The following is an 18,998-nucleotide window of genomic DNA, read 5'->3' as shown; positions in this document are numbered from 1 at the left end:
TCTTATAATTATTATAATAAATGGAAACTGTTTTGGTTATTCTGAAGATAAATAATAAGAATTTTATCTTATTTAGTCACAGTTGATAAAGTCAGTTCTTCAATTACCAACCAGGCTCTTAAACTTCGACGCGTCGACGCAGTTACCGAGTAATTCAAATCTTGTCGAGACGCGAGGACGTTAGCGACGGTTTGGGTGGGCGAGGAATGCGAGAATTGCGAGAACTGTTAACTGTTATTATGAGGTGTCGTTGATCATCGTTGACGCCGCGTGCCGTAGCTAGTCTTTCCCGCGAAGAAGAGGAATCGCCGGGAAATGACGGAGGACGAGGAAGCAGACTGTCCAAACAACGCGCGGCTGTTCCGAATCGCCGTCTCCAACAACCTGAAAAACATAGCCGAGTCTGTTAGGTGAGTGACGTTGGCCCCAATCGGTCGCGCGCCTTTTCTCTCGGTTTCGCGCGCAACTTCGCGCGCTTAACTTAACCTCTCACTGTTGCCATTCCCGCGTTTCTTTCTTCCCGCTAGAAGCCGATAAGCTGGAGTAAGGAGAAGCTACGTCTGGTTCTCGCCACTTCTGGTAATCTCGCTAGAAGCTTTTTGTTTCTCTAATGTCCGTTTCTATCAAATTGACTTTAATTTTATTGTTCAACTTAATCCTCATCTTTCTATAAATTTATAGAACAATTAATCTTAATCTCATTCGATCTATAAATCTTCATCTTTCTACAAATTCTTAGAACTAAAGAAAGATGAAAAATTAGTTGAGCCGAGATTAAAATTAAACTGCGTTGGTAGAAAATGAGCAGAAAAAGATGTAAGACTTCTTTATATTATGAGATCTTTTTTGCTCTCGATCGTTATATCGGCCTCTTTTTTTATTCGGCTGGGAAAAGACCCCGTCTTTATTATACGCCTTTTTAATTTCAATGGCTGGCTATGCACAAAAATTGCAATTCATATACGCCCACGTAATAACAGTACCGCTATCGAAAGTGTGTCAAGTGCGTCACGTGACACGTGGTCGAGAAGAGAATCTCTTGGATCCGAACGTCTCTGTTTACAGTTTTTCGGATTTTAAATTGCTTCTAATATTCTCTTTTCTTTTAGCGAAAAAATGCAAGCATGTTAATTAAGAAATAACCTCAGATTCTGTAATTTTAATCTTATTTCAGTGTAAATTCAAAAAATGTAGAAATAATATCCCTCGAATCTCTTGTTCTATAAAATTTCTCTATGCATGATATTCGAATCAGTGTATACATGAGAGAAATTTTTTAATTTTAGGTGTTCATTTTAAGAATATCTATTCTAGGTCCATTTTTCTTCATTCAACTTGCATGGTTCATCTTCTTTTTCTTTCCACGTTGGAGAAAAGAAAAAGAAAAATGCAAGATCAGCTATAAAGAACGGATCACCTGTATAATTAAAAGCGTACTGAGAGATGTAAAAATCATTTTTATATACAATATATCGGTACTATTTAAAATCCAAAATTATGTTTTAGATAAATAAATACAAAAACCATCGTGTAAGACCACCGTCTTCTACGTCTCTAGTCTAGCAGTCCGTTGTTTACGAGAAGACGATTCGTGATTTATTGATGTAACGAGGCAGAGAGAGAGTCAAGATGGAAAGATCAAGATGATGTGTACGTACGCGTGGAAGGGATCGGCATCGTCAATGACCTAAACGCCACTCGGTGTTACTCGATGTCATTGGCCTCCGCGGTTCGCATGTTAATTCCCAACTCCGCCATGGCCGTTCACGTGGCCGTATATATGTTCACGTTCGAATTCGAGTCGCGATCGTCGTCGGAGTTCTCGATGAAACGGCTGAAACCCTTTCGGCAACGCTTCCAGGAAGGCTTCTCCTTCGCACGGCTCCACTAGTTGACCTTCGAGGAATTCCACGAAGCGTTCGGGGAAACAAAGGCCTCCTGCCACGGTGACCGACGCGGGGGCGACGGTCATTCGTGCGTTACGTGTCGCGGGAATCGTGCATGCACGCACGAGTGCGTGCTGCGTGCTCCGTACTCTCTCCCCGTAGCAGAGCCAGTTGATTCTTTCATTACTCGAGTGCCGCAGGTCGTATATTCGTCTGCGAGATATACAGTCGTTATTTCTAAAAGTTTCGACGCTTACATGCTACAGAATTGTTGGAAAAGATTTCTTGTATACGAAATTTAATATAGAAACCACTCACAAATTAAAACGAGCTATATTAGGTGTACAATGTGTTAATATTTTATTCAAATCTATAAGTTTCACCGTGAAACTTATAGATTTGAATAAATACTCGAATATAGTTCGTTTTAATTTGTGTGATCTGGGTGGTTTCTATATTTAATTGTGTGTAAAAAAGTTACACGAGAGCGTTAAAAGTGATATTAATTATTAATTTTACTTTGTGATATCTATGAAATTTAATATTCTATATCGGTTATTGATTCGATTCTGTGTGCGTGATTTAAAGGACAATGCGAGTGCGTCAGTAAGTTTGAATGAACGAATGAATTCTCACCGTTAGATATCTAAGGAATAATACTATTAACCTAATCTTGAATTAAATAATATTTTGTTATTTTTAACTTCATGTGTGTTAAAAATGTTAAAATATAAGTCATTCCATTTCTGGTTGAATTGTTTAGTTTCAAGATAAACAACGTAAATATTATTTGTTAGTAAATAATAAATTAAATTGGAGTCAAATTTAAGGAGGTTCTTGTGCTATTTCCTAGTCAATAGACAAACTGTCTATTATTATGAATAAACTATTCATAATAATATGTAAAACGATTACTAACAATAGCAAATGTCTCAATTTAAAAGAGGAATAAGGTTATATCTTCAACTTGTAATGTAAAATAATTCTATAAATTTAGAATTAAATATCTTCAAAATGGTACGGTAAAAGTCAATGAAATTTTTTCTAGAATTTGATATTATTAACTTTTTTATTACTGTATATTATAGATTTGTCTTATATTTCATCAAACGCGAGAACATCCTTAATATATTTTTTGAGTTAAATTGTTTTAGTTAAATTAATGACACATTGAATAGGAATAGAGACCTACAGTAATGTAAATGATTAAAGTTATTAAAAATAACTCGAATTAGGCATAATTTAACATTATGGATTTAACAGTGTTTCTGGATTATCGGAAACGGAAGCGTGCTTAGTTAGGTCTGGACTATTGCAAATATGTAGCATTGATTTCAAATTGCACCAGTCCCGGCCTGATTGAGTACGCGAGAAACAACGTAGCCGCTCTCACTTACTATACAGTACGAAGATCCTGGGTAAGTCCAATGTAGCGTGACGTTTTATGTAGATAGCATGGTACATGGAATGTTACGCGAGTTTCGAAATAAACGTAATAATCCTCTGGCGTATTTTTAAAATGTCTCGGAAGCTGAGTAAGGAGATTGGATCATACCATTGTATGCTTATTATAACACGGCAAAAAGTTGAACTGTTTAAAATTCCATCCCTTGTAATTGAAGATGCCGCTGTTCTTTGTCTGATGTTGGGACAAAGAAAAAAAAATTCGATCCCCGGCGATCATGTCGTCATGTACAGTCGGTCACAGAAAAGTTGCAACACTTTTCTTTCTTGGGTTTTGGAATGCAGTTTGCTCGTCGAGTGCCCAAGCAGAACAAGTTACGATAACGTCAAAATGACATTAAAATGAATCGGAAATGATTGAAAAATGACTTTTAATGATCATTTTAGAGTCATTATTTGATATAATCTTGATATCAATGACTTGTTTTCCTGCTTGGGTGATTGGTTCTTATCTTATGGATCTAACTTTGCGTTCAACCGCTCTACGGTTGCGAGGCTGAGTTCTGAAGTCCATAAAAAAAAAGTGTTGCAACCTTTCTGTGACCGGCTGTACTAACTATGCATCATGTACAGGGAACGCGCATCCGGTCGTGCGTTGGAAAGTCGTCGAAGTAAAAGCACGTGTCTTTCTCACACATATATCGCAAGTGTAAGCCACGCGTACATCGTCCAGGTCGATAAGGCGTCTTTTCTACGAAACAAGATGCAGCGAATAAGTCGAATTGCCACGCAGCAGTGCGTAGTATTATATTTCCGGATGTCGTTAATCTTAGATAAGGTCGTGTTTATTTCGAAACATGATAACTATTATACGTTTACGAGCTACTAATTTGATACAGAGACGCAATATTCATTTGCACTTTCTATTTGTAGTCTGTTTTTTTTGGTACAAACAAAATTTCACTTTCAACTTTTCTGAAATAAAGAGAAAGACAAAATCCGGTTTCTTTATTGCTAAGTTACACTTTTTTCAATGAATTTTCATTTTGTCTTATTTTTGCTAAATTTTTATCAAATAAATGTTTTGATGTTTGAGTTAAAAATTATTTGATAATGTAGTATAGATGTTGAAAAATTATTCTACATTTTTTCACATTTTTTGTAAGCCTAAAATTATAAAACAATTAAAACTGAACAAAAAAATATCCATATTGCAGGGAGTAAAAATATGATCGCAGTCGAAGGGTTAATAAATTAATAGGGTTGAAGGGTCGACTAATAAAAGGATTAATTAAAGATTAATATTAGAGTTAATAAAAGGATTAATAATAAATCGTTTTGTTATATTTTTTGTTCCAGTGAGAATGAGTTTCTCGAGACACTCACGATTCTCAAGTCGAATCCCAACATTGCCCGGAAGCTGCACAAGGCTATGATAAAGGAGCTGTACAGCAGCATGAACAATGATCTTGAGGATATATTAAAGGAAGGCAGTTTGCAGGAAAACTTCACTAAAATAGCCAAATTGTCCGAGGAAAACACGTCCGCTAACGAACATGCGTGGTAGGTGATAAATTCGTTAGAAAATCGTTTCGTGATTGCAGCTCAATGTAATCTCTTATTTGAGAGTCATCGTCTGACTGCAGGCGTCCACCGGGAGATGTAACCTCGCATTTGAGATCGTTGGACGCGCACAAGATCAAAGAGGCGACCGAGGAATTGGAGGAACAGGTGAACGAGATGGAAAGGGAGAACGAAACCTTAATGAGGACAATCGCGGAGAGTAGATCGAGAATACGTGCTACGAACGACAACGTGATGAGAATTCTGAATTGCGCGCCAGACGTAGTGCAACGATTAGAAAAAACGTGTGAACAGCTGGCGACTTGTCTTAAAACGATCGAAAACGAATAGCTCTGCGATGGATCTTGAAAGCTCGCTGTATATAACGTGTATATAATGTATTTTTATTAAATATAAAATAGGTTTTATGAAAAAAATATTTCTATTAAATAAAACAGTAGCGAAAAATTATTTATTAATTAGATATATATTAATTATATATATAATATATATAAAATTTATGTGTATTAAATAATACACGTTTATAATATTTTAAATATTTTTGTATTTAATGTACAAATAATTTCTATAGAAAAATTTTATTATTAATAACTTATTATTAATAGCCGTATTATTAATAGCCATCGCTTTCATTTATTTCCTGATTTTTCAAAACAATGTCTATCTGTTTCTTTATATCTGGCGAAATGGATACGGCGTTCTTGGAAATCTCCTTTAATTTTTGAATCTCTATCGCGTTCTTTTCCTACAAAACAACGAAAGTTTTTTTTGTAATAATTGCAAGTACATTTTAAATGGGCAAGTATTGAAATAATTACTTCTTGTTCTGCGATCATGGCCTTTACACAGGCGAGCTTCTTTGTATTGTCATCTGCTTTTTTTCTCAATTGTATCAGTTCTTCCAACAGGTTCTTTTTCTGCGTCGTCAGTTCGTTTATCTTTATACGAATCGTCTCGTTCGGATCTTCGTAGCTCGATATTTTTATGCACGCCTCGTAGTTGAGATGCATGTTCTTGAAACGCTCGCAAAGATCCTCCTCCTCCAATCGCACGTTATCCAATACGAACCGCGCTTTTCGTTGCAATTGCCTGATGTTGCAAATTTCCGTTTCTATATTTTCGTACTCGTTGCAGTAGTTTTGCAATATTGGCTTACAACAATCGATTTCTCTCTCAATCTGACGGAATTCATTCTTGAGATTGTTGTCATTTATTACTTCGATTTCACTAGATACTGCATGTAAACCCCATATCTCTTTTAATTATTTAAAATACGCTTTTATATTTATATCTAATTGCTATCATTTCATGTAGCAGTTTTTAATATGCACTAATTTTTTTAGAAACCGTAAAAAATTATTTATAATACATAATTAGATTAATTTTCAGATCAGACGTTAATGTAATGTAAACACGTGAATCTAATTATGTATTAAATAGTTCTTAACGATTTTACAAATTTTTGCGTCTGACTCTTATGCCCTTTTATTTTTTATTATCGATTTTAAAGGACTCTTATATTTTAATTATTATTATTATGTGACAATATTATTAGGCATTTAATTATTCAAAGTCTTTATACACTTTTATATTTATGTCTTTGCTATAATTTCATACAGCAGCTTTTAATATGCATTAATTTTAGTAAAATGCAAATGACCGAACTCGCTGTAACTCTAATCTCACAATCAGTTCACTTTTATTCTTCACTTTTTTTTTAGTTCTAAGAATTAGAATTAAGATCTTAGGAGAATCATAAGGCCTGTTCTTTTTGGCTGAACTTTTGCACTAGTTCAGCTTTCTTCCTTTTCTCTCCAGGAGGAAAAAAGAGGAAGAAAAAGATGAACTGATGCAAAAGTCAACCACAAAGAACAGGCCTATTATCTTTTATTTCTAGGAAAAGATGAAGGTAAGATGAACCAAGATTAAAGTTAATCGATATTGGTGAAGAAACAGCATTAAGCATTTACATTAAACTTTAAAATTTTTCACAAAAAGTGAAAGTAACTAAAAAAATAGTTAAGTGGACAGAGTGATAAAGCTTTATCGTTTTTTCAAATTTCATTCAATTTATAGCGCCAAAGCATTTTATTTTATATGAAAAAGTAGATTGCTAAAACGATTACCAGAGTATCGATCAACAAATTTCCCGAAATTTTGAATAAACTTATCCATCTCGACGTTAATTATTATAATTGTTCAACGGATTCAATGTTATCCGGTAATATGATGATAGGCGTTCTTAATGAAAAGGTCGGTCTTGCGGAAGATTGTGTAGCTCGCAATTTCACCGTGAACTAACGCCCTCCTAGAAACACTGCGGCTAAAGTAGAAAGCAGTGAGCTAAACGGTGTTAAATAGGTGGTAACAGGAGAGACACTGGAGAGGCATGCAATTACCTGGGGGTCGAGTTTGTATTTTGAAACGAGATGAAAATTACAAAAGTGAACAAATTTATTGGGTGTTGATCAATGAAATTATAAATATTGTAAGTTCGTTCACTTTTCACCTTATATATATATTTCAAGGTATAAAATTAATTTCTAGAAGTTTTTGATGTTTTGACATTGTTTTCGACGTTAAAAATTATGTCAGGCATCGATTGGAGCTCATCATTTCGATTGTTTCTGATATATTGATATTATAAATAATTGTATCTTTTTCTAATTGCATTTGGTACAGACTCTCACGTTAAAAATATAAGGAAGAACAAGGACTAATGAGAGTACAGTGCAGTTAAGGGTGTGCGAAGAACGATGTTATTTTTTCCTGGATTAAAGAAGTAAAAGTTTTTACATTGGTTTTACTCTCATTAGCCCTGGTTTTTTATATATAAATAATGTATTTAAAAATTCTATATATATATATATATATTCTATAAATTGCGTGTAAATGTTTTTGCCTTTGCTTCGATCCACGCCTTAAATAATTATCGCGTTGAATTCTCGAACTCTAATCCAGAACGCATCGCGGCGAATTGCGATTGCTCTGTATTTCTCGCCATTTCTCGCGATTGTTTGCCATTTGGAAGGAAACGTTTCGCGCGAAAACAAGAAGCCTGTTCTTTTCAGTTGAACTTCTTACATGGTTCTTCTTTTTTCTTTTTCTCTTCAACATGGAGATAAAAGGAAGAAGGATGAACCGTGCAAGAACTTTAGTTAACAAAAACGTACCTAATAAGGTTTCCGTGAGGGTTTCGTGAAATGTCGGTCATTCGTCGAGATCGTTGGACACCTCCCGACAACAATCGCTGCGATATCGGCGATCTCTCAGTAGGCTTGGAAGAGTCCATTGAAATCGTCTTTCGTATCACCAGGTAATCACCATGCAAATATAATCGTTTTATACATTAACTGGATCAATTAATTGTGCTGTCTTCGATAATTTGTTATTTTTCAACCATTTCTGATATTCTAAATCAATTTTATTAATAAAAATTTTTGTATGCAAACACTGAAAAAAAATTCTCTAAATATAAGCGTTTGTTTCTTGAATAATTCCAAGTAAACGTTTCTTTAGCAAGAAATACTTGGAACCATTTACTTGGAATCATTCAAGAAATGAATTACTTAGATTTAGAAAACTTTCTTTTCAGTGTATGTACGTGTGCATACATACACACAGGGCTCCAATCAGCACACAAAAAATATTTAAAAAATATTTAAAAAATATTTTTTAAATATTTATTTAATATAAAAATATTAAATGTTTAAAAAATGATTTTTAATATTGTGTGCTGATTGGAGCTAGGCATATTGTATATTTGAAATACTTAAATTTAAAACACAGTATTTGCAATACAAGTGTATTTTGTATTTCAACAGAGCATATAAAAGTATTACGTATTTTGTATTTAAAATCAAAAGATTGAAAGTTTTTTTGCATTTTAATTGTAATTCAAATAATAAAATTGATCGTTAACCTTAGTATTTAAAATTCAAAATACAATTGTCTTGCAAATACAGTTTTTCAAATAAAAATATTTCAAATATCATATAAAAATGTTTACTTTTTATATTTCTGTGGTGGGGAAAATGTCACACGATTGATTTCCCGGTCGAACTATTTCGCGATTAGCATACTGCCGAAAACGGCGCCAGATTTAAATGCGGCCTCGCAACATGGCGGCCGGCGTCCCGAGCGTTTTCCCGCGTAAAACAGCGCCGCCTCGCGATTGGTCGCGCTCCACCAATGGCTCGGCGTCGCGCGCTCCGCGCCGCGAGATGGCGGCAGCGTACGATCACAGTGATCACAACGCACCCGCGATTCGCCATTGCGACGTGATTGCCTACCGAAGTTTCATATCGTGTTCGTGCGTGAGAATTCGTTCCGGTGTGCCCCACGTCGGACTTCCTTGGCTGCGGCCTACGCAAGTGCAAGTAAGTTGAGAATCGTCTTCTGTCGCGCGAACGCGCGCGCGAATTCGCCGGTCGAGAGAAGCGGAATCGCGCGCGCCGTCGGCCGAGACGTCACGCATCACGGAGGCGCGTCGTCGCGGAGGGATACGCTTTTTCTTTTCTCGCGGGGAGTTAATCCCGTATTTCCGCCCGCCGTCGTCATCCTCGTCGTCGGTGGTCGACGCGTCGGCTCCCACCTCGCGTTCCTCCGTCGCGGCGCGCTCGCTCGTTGCCGTCACCGATCGCGGATCATCGACGATGCAGCGACGTCTCGATCCTCGTATTCCTTCTTTCTTCTTAACGCGTAACGTTCCAGCGCGTTTGTACGTCGTGGCACCGACAGCGATATGTGGTCGCTTTTGGAGGTTATATGTCGCGACAATGCGACGCGACGCGACGCGACGCGGTGCGGCGCGGTGCGGTGCCGCGTCAGCCGCGTGAGCGATGGTTGCACGCGACCGCGGAAGCTCCGAGTCGATACTCGGGGATCTTTTCCGCTTTCCTCGAGTTGACTCTGCTCGAAACTTCGATGATACTCCGGAGCCTTATTCTCGAAAAGTCCATTAGGGTTGCATTCCAAAATGTCCTCTCCAAGGAAAACTTTATTCGATATAACATAGTGTTATGTGTACTATATATTTCGAGTAAAATTTTCCTCGGAGAGGAAACGCTTTGGAATGTAGTCTTGGGTTTACATAAATACTAGACATCCGTAGCTACGTTCAGCAGAAAAAGCAGCTTTGCAGCTGTCGTAAAAATAAATAAATTCTTTAATGCAATTGATTTTGTCTTTAGTTCCTCACTGGATCTAAATGTATAAATCAATTATGTTAAAGAATTTTACAATAGTTGCAAAGCTGCTTTCTCCGTTGAACGCAGCGAAGTATAAATCAATTGTATTCACCCCTTCAGATTCTCGATATTCGTTAAAATTATTTAATTCTATCGATATTAGAGATCTGATGCACATAATAATGTATACCTATGTTGCAAAAATAGCCAAAATTTGATAAAAAATTAATTGTTTAGTATGAATCATTTATTAAAGTGCGCATGAATTGAATTAAAAGAAAATTTTTTTAACATAGTTCCAATAAAATCATGTCTGAAAGGGTTAAAGAATTTTGTAATAGTTACACACAAACACACAAACACACACACACACACACACACAAAGCTGCTTTTTCTGCTGAACGCAGCCATTAATATATTATACATAATGTCACATAATATTTTCGTTCATTTTGATATGCGATGTTTTTTAAAAAGATATCTCTTGAGGTCATATTTTTGAAAAATGACGTATATAAAAATGTATGAAAATATTCTAATATACGTTACATACAGTAGCTATCAAAAGTTTCCGGCTAATGAGTAATTTTAATATATTGCTCATAAAGAATCTTTATAGATAAATATCCAATACACAAATATTTAAAATACCATGTTCTTAAGTTGAACAAGAATTTTATTAACTTATAATATAAACTAAAAATTATATTGACAAATATATCGTAAAATTGTTAGTTACCGGAAACTTTTGGCAGCCACTGTATATCATAGATTTTTCAAGTATTTTTGTATGCGAGACTTTTCAAGAATAAGGTTATTGATACTCTGAAGCACAGCGCGACATTGTCGGACGCGAAAAACCAAGTAAATAAATAAAATACTTGGTTGAACTATTTCACGGTCGAATATAGAATTTTAGATTCTCGCTTCGCAATATGTATATTTTCTTTTGAAGACGAATACTGCGGTTCATATCGCTAAACTACTTTAACGTGTCGTACGGCAGGGTAGGAGGGGTAAGCTGTAATCTGTCACGGTAACGCATTGTTTATTCGCAACTAGAAGGAGAGCTCGATATCTACGGTGGCGTTATCTCGCGCGATAAGCGCTCCGAATGACGCGCGCGACTAACTATGCACGGAGAACCCGAGAGAGAATATATTTTCTCGATCCGCATTGGAAAGTTATAAATCTTTTTTAAATTGTAATTGCTCTCTTCATATAATTTCTCGAGATTCCGTAACAGTTTGACCACGAGCGATTTTGTCAAAATCCTACGAGAGAGCACGGAGAAAAATAATATTACTATGAAAATAAAGGGTTGAAAAATTTAATTGTCAAATTTGTTTTTTATTCATAGTAAACAAATTTACATATTTGATAAATATTTTGCATTTGTTGCAAATAATTTTTGTAGCGAGTACAAAAAAAGATAAGTATTTGTTACAATTGCAAATAATTTTGCAATCCCTGTATTTGTAAATAGAATTCGTAAAATATATTTGTAAATAGAATTTGCTGTCACATAGCATAGGATTAATGTTTATAGCAAATTTTTTCTTTCTGTGAGAAAGGTATATACAGGGTGTTCAGAAATTAAATCGACAACGCTCGTGGGCAGATAGAGTGGACTAAACTGAGAGTCGAAAAGTCTACCATTTTGCAATTTTCACAAGAGTTAACGAGATATTAATTACTAAAAATTACCGAATATATATATTGGTCTTCAATAATTTCTTTCTCAAATACTATCAACTTTACAGAAAAATTCCAAGAGACAAAAATTGTTTATTTTTTTTCTTCTCACAGAACTCTAAGAACTTTTTCAGAATTTTTTATCAACTTTTTGGTTGATAACTGCATTTTTTACTTTTTACCAACATGAGAAAATACGGTATTAAAAAATTCTGAAAAAGTTCTTAGAGTTCTGTGAGAAGAAAAAAAATAAACAATTTTTGTCTCTCGCTGTTTTTATGTAAAATTGATAGTATTTGAGTAAAAGATTATTAAATATATTCGGTAATTTTAAGTAATTAATGTCTCGTTATGCGAAAAATTGTAAAATGATAGAGAACTTTTTGACTCAGTTTAGTCCGCTCTTATACCTGCCCACGAGTGTTGTCGGTTGAATTTCCGAACACCCTGTATATTATCTCCATATATATATATATATACACGTGTATATGCATTAAGAAATTCATTTAATTGAATCAATTAACCTTTTGTTTGGATATGAGTAAACAAATCCTTAGTTGATGCAATAAAATAATGTAGTTAAAGTAAAACATTTATTTTACCATTTTACTTGTTTCTGATAAAAATTGACATCTGATAAACTTGTTTATCAGAAACAGGTAAAATGTTACAATAACCAAAGGTTTTGCTTCAACTTTTATTATTTTATTGCATATAAACACCAAGGATTTGTTTGCCCATATCCAAACAAGAAATTGAGTCAACTAAATAGGTTTCTCACCGATATATACAGAGTGTATCTAAAATAACGCCTACTAATCATGCAGTGCTATTCCCAATAAAAAACTGAGTCGAAAAGTCCTCTACCATTTTGCAATTTTCGTAATAGTTAACGAGATATTAATTTCTAAAGATTGTCGAATAAACGGATAAAATCGATGTATTATGTCCAATTTCTTCACTTCCAGATAAGATTGGGGATAACCTTATCCAGGAGATATCTCCATTGTACTCTCCATTGTACGGGAGATATCTCTTCGATAAAGTTATTTAGAAGTAAAAAAATTGGGCATAAGACAATTTTAAGATATTTTTGAGTACTTTGTGAAATATTTTGAAGATGTTTCTTAAAGAACTCTTAAAGCTATCTTAAAGTTGTCTTATACGTCGATTTTGTAGACATTTCGCTCATTGAGTAACTAAAAAAAAATATTACGAAAATTGCAAAATGGTAGAGGACTTTTCGACTCAGTTTTTTTTTATTAGGAAAAGCACTGTATGATTAGTGGGCGTTATTTCAGATACACCATATATATAAAATTTCATTCCAACTTATATTGTCTTACTTTATAATCTTAATTAAGATTACGGAGTGAGACAGTTAAGTTAGAGTGAGATATTGTGTACAGGGAGAAATTATATAGCTATACATATATCTTTTTCTCTCGTATTTTTGACAAAATCACTCACGGCCAGACGACTCTGATACAAGATTTCTATTCGAGATGAAATAGAAGTAAGATTGGTAAGAAATATAGTGATGTGATACAGATGTATTTTTTAACGAAATAACTTGATGGAGAAATTTTCTGTCGACAAATCCACATGTGATTTGTCTTCGTCCGAGGATTAACGTTTGTCTCTCCCTAATGATTTTACCAGTTGACGCAAACAAGCGTAACGAATCATTAGGCAGTGATTCAGTGCCAATTTTACGGTATCTTCAAAGTTTCCTCACTTAGGCTGGAAAATGTAACGTTATTTTTGGTACAATCAAACAGGACGTCCGTGTTCCATCAATAATGCCTAAATTCTAAGCAGAATCGTAAGGCTCGTAACATATTCCTGTAAGATTTGTGTAAGAAGTGCTTATACTTTTATACAATATTTTTACAGACAGCTTCTTACTAGTCATAAAATTTATAAAAAATTATAGATATTTACGAAAAAAATAATCGTACGTCTTACGATACATACGCATAAAATTAGAATACTAATCATAAGTTCTTACAAGTTTTACGAGAACACGTTACGAGTCTTACGATTCTACTTAGAATTGACCCATAAGTCTATATAAAACGCACGCATTTTTATGAACGCGATATCCATTATCGAGCAACGATTTCATAAAATGAATACGAGGAAATAAAAGATGTATAACAATATTCGCCGACGAGCGATCTAATTAAATCTAATAATCAATCTATCAGTCTAATAACCTTGTTAATTAAATGACAATATTAATTAAACGAATAAGCTATCTTGTGTTTTAATAAAATGTTATCCGTTTCAATACTGTCGTTGAATTAATAACATTATTTTTAATTAGATCGCTGTTGGCTAATACTGTTGACCTTTAAAGGGTGAATGTCTATTTCTAAAATCTAGCTTATCCTACGAGTACGATTTGTTAGGCTTACAAGAAATTTATTAAATTTTAATAAATATTTGTTTATAATAAATATTATATTTTAATAAATATTTTGTTAAACAGTATTAATTAAACATTTACTTACAATAAATAAATATATTTACTGAATAAAAAATGATATATCAAATTAATAGTTCTTGCATAAAATAAATATATGTTTATATTTAGTAAATATTTAGTTAGGATTATTTAAACAAATATTAAAATTTAGTGCATCTTTTTCCAGTATAATTCATTATTCATTGTTTCATTGTATTTCTTGTCTCCAAACATGACTGTAACTTTCACGTCTTATAAAGATTAATAATGAAACATATATACGCTATATTTTTGTTTTAATAAAATATTATTTTGTTAATACTATAAAAATTAACAAGATTATTTTTAATTAAACCGCTATTAGATAATGCTGTTAATCTCTAGAGGGCGGTGGTCTATTTTCAAAATCTTACGACTTCTTAAGATTTGTTATAATTTATTTTTTTAAATTGTATTCCTTGTCTCAAAATACGACACTATAATTCAGTGCCTCTATAATGACTTTCCCGTTTTATAAAGGTTAATATACCTACATCTTTTTATGTGTGGATTCGTTTTATATTCAAATAAAAGTAGCATTTTTTCTGCAGTATTCAAAAGTTGATTTTGAACGATTTATTTTTATGCTCCTCAAATAAGCTATTGAAAATCGCAAAATGTCACGACACTTTGTATCTGAAAATTTTACGGAGTATCGAATATCACTTAGCGTCGTACCGCTTTATACTGTATGTACATACGTGTCACATGCGCCGGTTGATATTAGAATACGCGTCGACGGCTGAAAATTCGCTGGCAACAATTCTATTAATAGCTCGATCTCAGGAAGGCATTTTTACCTAGCAGGCAATCGCTGGCGAAGCGGCGTGCCTTCTTGATGACATAATCCAAGTTCTTCGTTATTAACTATTTCAAGATATCAATTATGTTCACAATAATTATGCTGTATTAATTCGAACGACCGTTGTACTCGATCGAGTCGAGTCGTGGCTTACTTACTTGGCCCCGAATGTAAATTTATTACGTGTGAAATTTCAGCGATCGATTCTGAACAATCGTACAGAATCGTCGAGTTATCGAGAACTGATAACTAGAGAGATATTTCCCGAAACTGGCTGTTTTTTTTAAATTAATTCATAGGCCCGTTGGATGTTCGTGCAATGAACCTTGCACTGAAAAGAGTTTAGTAATAGCTACCAATGTTGAATGAAATAATTTCAATTAAATGTTCGGTTAATGTAACAAAAAAGTAATTTTACTTTTCTAAATATTTAGTAAGTATTGACAAAGTAGTTGGTTATATTATTATGTTTGGTAATACTTACTAAATATTTATAGAGAAAAGTAAAATGATTTTTGGTTATATATTAATCGAACATTTGAAATTATTTCACTCAACATTTGCTATTACTAGATTCTTTTTTCAGTGTAGATTCTGGATTGTAAAAAATAATCTGGTACCAAATAGCTTCCAATCAGATGTTTGGTTAATATAAATAAAAAATTACTTTACTTCTCTAAATATGTAGTAAGTATTACCAAACGGTTGTGATTATATTATTATATTTGATAATACTAAATATTTGGAAAAGCAACATTATTTTTGGTGGCATCATTTTGGTTGAATTTGATTGGAATTATTTCAACTCACAACATTTGGTAGCTATTACCAGACTTTTTATTCAGTGAGTTTTTATTCTCTCTGACAAGTTTAAAACTTATATATACCAACTTTGACGACATCTTTTTCGTTGCCCTCTTTCAACCTTCTTTCCTTAAAATTCCACAAAATGAAGGATCGCGAGGAATGATGAGACGAGGTCGGGTCCAGAGGAGACACGAACCTCTTGTTCCTCATCATAGGAGGGTCTGGCGAGGAAGGGGGAAGGTGGCGAGATGAATAGTTTGGGCTAGGTCAAGCCGAGTTGTTGGTCCCCGAGTGGCAATTGAGGGGCTAAGGGTTTGAGGTATAGCTCTACCGTTTCATCCAATTTCTCGACAGAGAGGGACGGGAGGAAGGGGTGGTGGGCAGGCGATGGTTCGGCCGAACGGGGGTGGATTTCTCCCAACTCTCCCTCCCTCCCTCCCTCCCACCCTTCTTCCACCGCTCGGCACAATGGCACAACAAAGCGTTACCAGGGTAACTGGCCGGCGGAGCGGTTGCCATCACAAAACTTTCCAACTTGTGATTGCAAACATTAGCGTCGCCGCGCCGGCACACGCGCGCTGCCGTGCGGATTCACACGCACGACACGTCGTTCTCACACGCCCGTCCAGCACGCGAGCGCGCGTGCCTGGGACACGCACTTTGTTGTTTCCACTAAGTGCCGGGTGGAAAACAACGACGATGGGCGGTGGCGCCGCGCAGGGGGAGGGGGTGGCGAGGGAGGACGGCGGCGATGCTTCTTTGCGAATCGTTATGGTTCAAGGTTTCTTTTTATTACTCGTTTTGTAGGTTGAATTTGTTTTCCCTTGCGGCGGGCGAGGAAGTGTCAGACCTGATAGCAGGTGCGCGGACAAAGCTAACGCCCTGTAGCTAACGCGTCGAGTTTTTTTTTTTTTTAGTTAGAATTTTCATGCCACGCGAAAGGGAGAATTGCAACGGAATAACAACCACCAACGGTGTATCGATATCACGATTTGTCGGATCGTATCTCTATTGGAAACATTCGAACGTGTTCGAACGTCGATTTTAAGATCGCTCGAAGGTACGAACGTGGAGATGTTATTTTTATTTAACTCTATCTCAGGGTCGCCACAAAACTGGAAATCGGAGAGATATCAGGAAAATTGGAAATGGTCAGGGAATTTTGCAAAATTTTCTGGAAAATTATAATTCTTGGTGGCTTTAGAAAAGTTTAATATGCGTACATGACACCTACGGAGTTTTAAAATATTACCAACTTAATAATTAAATGCAAGCTATGAAACTTTATACACTGAAAAAAAATTTTCTAAATCTACAACATATTGTACATACGTCAGAGAGCGCCAATGATCGGTCAAAGTTAGACGTTATGAATACAATATATATTCTTAATTAAAAAATTTTAATTATCTCAGAGATGTGACTGTGCGCCAAAACATGGTTAATGTCCGAATGTTTCGGCGTTAGTTACATCTGAGATAATTAAAATTTAAAAATTAAGAATATATATTGTATTCATAATATCTAATTTTGACCGATCATTGGCGCTCTCTAACGTATGTATGTTGTACATTTACACGGTCGGATCTTAATTCTTATTTGTTCCTAAATCTAAATAATATTTTCTTGAATAGTATCTACTAAGTAAACATTTCTTTATTGCAAATAAATATTTATTAAAAAAAGAAAGTAATAAAGTAAATGTACAGTTAATGGACATGACCCAATTTGTTTGACAAAGTGGTACAAAATTTTAAATATTAAACTTTTAATATGTGCGACTCTAAATAAATTTGCTGTTTGTAAAAATCTAATATATAATGAATTTACTTAAAAAAAAATCGTGCTTATCATTAAAAGCTTAGTATTTGAAATGTTTTATCAGTTTGTTTTCTAATAATTGGTTCATGTTCATTAACTGGTACGTTTACCTCACTTAATCAAATAATCTATATGTTTAATAAATATTTATTTGCACTAAAAAAATGTTTATTTATTATTGGTACTTAGTATTATTCAAGTAAATATTACTTTATAGATTTAGGAAATTTTTTTTAATGTAGTAATTAACATTGCTATGTTCAATTGTTTCTCTCAACAATCAATTCTCTCAACAAAATATTCGGCGATTTCCAAATCAGAACAAAGATACAAAAAATTTCAAAATATTAAGGAAAGAGAAAATCACGAAATTTTGTCTGGAAATCGGGGGAAAAGTCGTGGAACTTCAGGGTGAGGAATTTGTGACAATCCTGTGTCTGTAATGTAAATGAAGAAAGAGAAACTCGAGTTAACCGCGATTAGCATTGACCAACGTTGGAGCGCAAGCCGAGTGTTGTTACTTCAAACACGCAGGGTATGCCGATTCTAGGTCTTGAGAAAATGCGCGGTGCGAGTTACAGTTAGCCTTGATTACTTCGCAGTCTCCCGCGCGGGTTGGTCTCACGATTTATGCAAAGGGATCGACCACCGACCGCCGACCGCCGCGCCGCAGCCGCTGGTCAACCTTGATTACACTTTTATCACTTAAAACAGGTCCGGCACTTTCAGCGCATAGCAGTCGGCGTAACACTGACATCGCACGCGCGTAATAACACGTGGACGGCGGCGAATTGACCCAGTTTATATACGTAATTTTACAATCTAGCCTAGCGAGCTTGTGTTTTTACGCTAAACGGATCGTCGTAGGACGACGTCATTCGCGGCCGGCGTCGATTATTTCCCACGCGCGACGTAATCGATATACAAGATAGGAGGAGGAGGAAGAGGAGGAGGTGGAGAAAAGGGGTTGGGAGGAAAAGAGAGGCAGAATGATGGATGTATATTCGTATTATTTACAATCGCAATTTGCAATGGAGCACTCTTGTCGGCCGAAGCCCTTAGGCGATGCGGTATTTCGAGGCCCTCTGGTATATCTCGACGGTTCAACGGATATTAAATTGAATTAAAAGGGAAGGTGTATATGTGTGTGGATTACGGTGTGATTATTTATTTAGCGGTTGTAACTACGTGTATATACACGCGCAGTACCGCCGGCGCAGATTAAGAGACGGAGGGAAGAAACGTCCAGGACATTTTAGCTCTTCGCGAAAAAGGCGGAAATTAATGGTTTATTTTATTCG

At 35.1% G+C, this 18,998-nt stretch overlaps 2 protein-coding genes across 4 annotated transcripts; one reads left to right on the top strand and one right to left on the bottom strand.

Moving 5' to 3' along the window:
* Positions 1 to 81: 81 nt before the first annotated feature.
* Positions 82 to 5,309, top strand: LOC108724355 (transmembrane and coiled-coil domain-containing protein 5A). Of its 3 annotated transcripts, none has more exons than XM_018450697.1 (3): positions 82 to 410; positions 4,650 to 4,853; positions 4,937 to 5,307. In XM_018450697.1, the coding sequence occupies exons 1-3, from the start codon at positions 316 to 318 to the stop codon at positions 5,202 to 5,204; spliced, it is 567 nt and encodes a 188-aa protein (XP_018306199.1). In that variant the 5' UTR covers positions 82 to 315; the 3' UTR covers positions 5,205 to 5,307. The 3 variants fall into 3 exon arrangements, with proteins under 3 accessions (XP_018306199.1, XP_018306201.1, XP_018306198.1); XM_018450699.1 differs by lacking the exon at positions 82 to 410 and adding an exon at positions 2,463 to 2,492 and having other exon boundaries at positions 4,937 to 5,308; XM_018450696.1 differs by lacking the exon at positions 82 to 410 and adding an exon at positions 3,729 to 4,085 and having other exon boundaries at positions 4,937 to 5,309.
* Positions 5,310 to 5,487: 178 nt separating this feature from the next.
* LOC108724339 (uncharacterized) lies at positions 5,488 to 8,193 on the bottom strand. Its single transcript, XM_018450677.1, has 3 exons — positions 8,048 to 8,193; positions 5,693 to 5,963; positions 5,488 to 5,619 (listed from the first exon to the last, which is right to left on the bottom strand). Exons 1-3 carry the CDS (start codon positions 8,164 to 8,166, stop codon positions 5,488 to 5,490), a joined length of 522 nt encoding a protein of 173 aa, XP_018306179.1. The 5' UTR covers positions 8,167 to 8,193.
* Positions 8,194 to 18,998: the final 10,805 nt, after the last annotated feature.

Source organism: Mycetomoellerius zeteki, unplaced genomic scaffold (genome assembly GCF_001594055.1).
Source record: "Mycetomoellerius zeteki isolate Tzet28-1 unplaced genomic scaffold, Tzet1.0 scaffold292, whole genome shotgun sequence".
In the NCBI taxonomy this organism is placed as follows: Eukaryota; Metazoa; Arthropoda; class Insecta; order Hymenoptera; family Formicidae; genus Mycetomoellerius; species Mycetomoellerius zeteki.
The sequence above is the reverse complement of the archived record's forward strand: the minus strand, read 5'-3'. Positions and strand labels throughout refer to the sequence as shown.

Bases quoted from the DNA above. Each gene is read 5' to 3' on its own strand.
- LOC108724339 (XM_018450677.1), bottom strand. From the start codon at position 8,166: ATGGACTCTTCCAAGCCTACTGAGAGATCGCCGATATCGCAGCGATTG. The intron at 5,964-8,047 runs GTACGTTTTTGT...TTGCAACATCAG, and splicing joins CCTCACGGAAACCTTATTAG to GCAATTGCAACGAAAAGCGC. The intron at 5,620-5,692 runs GTAATTATTTCA...GTTGTTTTGTAG, and splicing joins CCATGATCGCAGAACAAGAA to GAAAAGAACGCGATAGAGAT.
- LOC108724355 (XM_018450696.1), top strand. From the start codon at position 3,916: ATGTACAGGGAACGCGCATCCGGTCGTGCGTTGGAAAGTCGTCGAAGT. The intron at 4,086-4,649 runs GTGCGTAGTATT...TTTTTGTTCCAG, and splicing joins AGTCGAATTGCCACGCAGCA to TGAGAATGAGTTTCTCGAGA. The intron at 4,854-4,936 runs GTAGGTGATAAA...GTCTGACTGCAG, and splicing joins TCCGCTAACGAACATGCGTG to GCGTCCACCGGGAGATGTAA.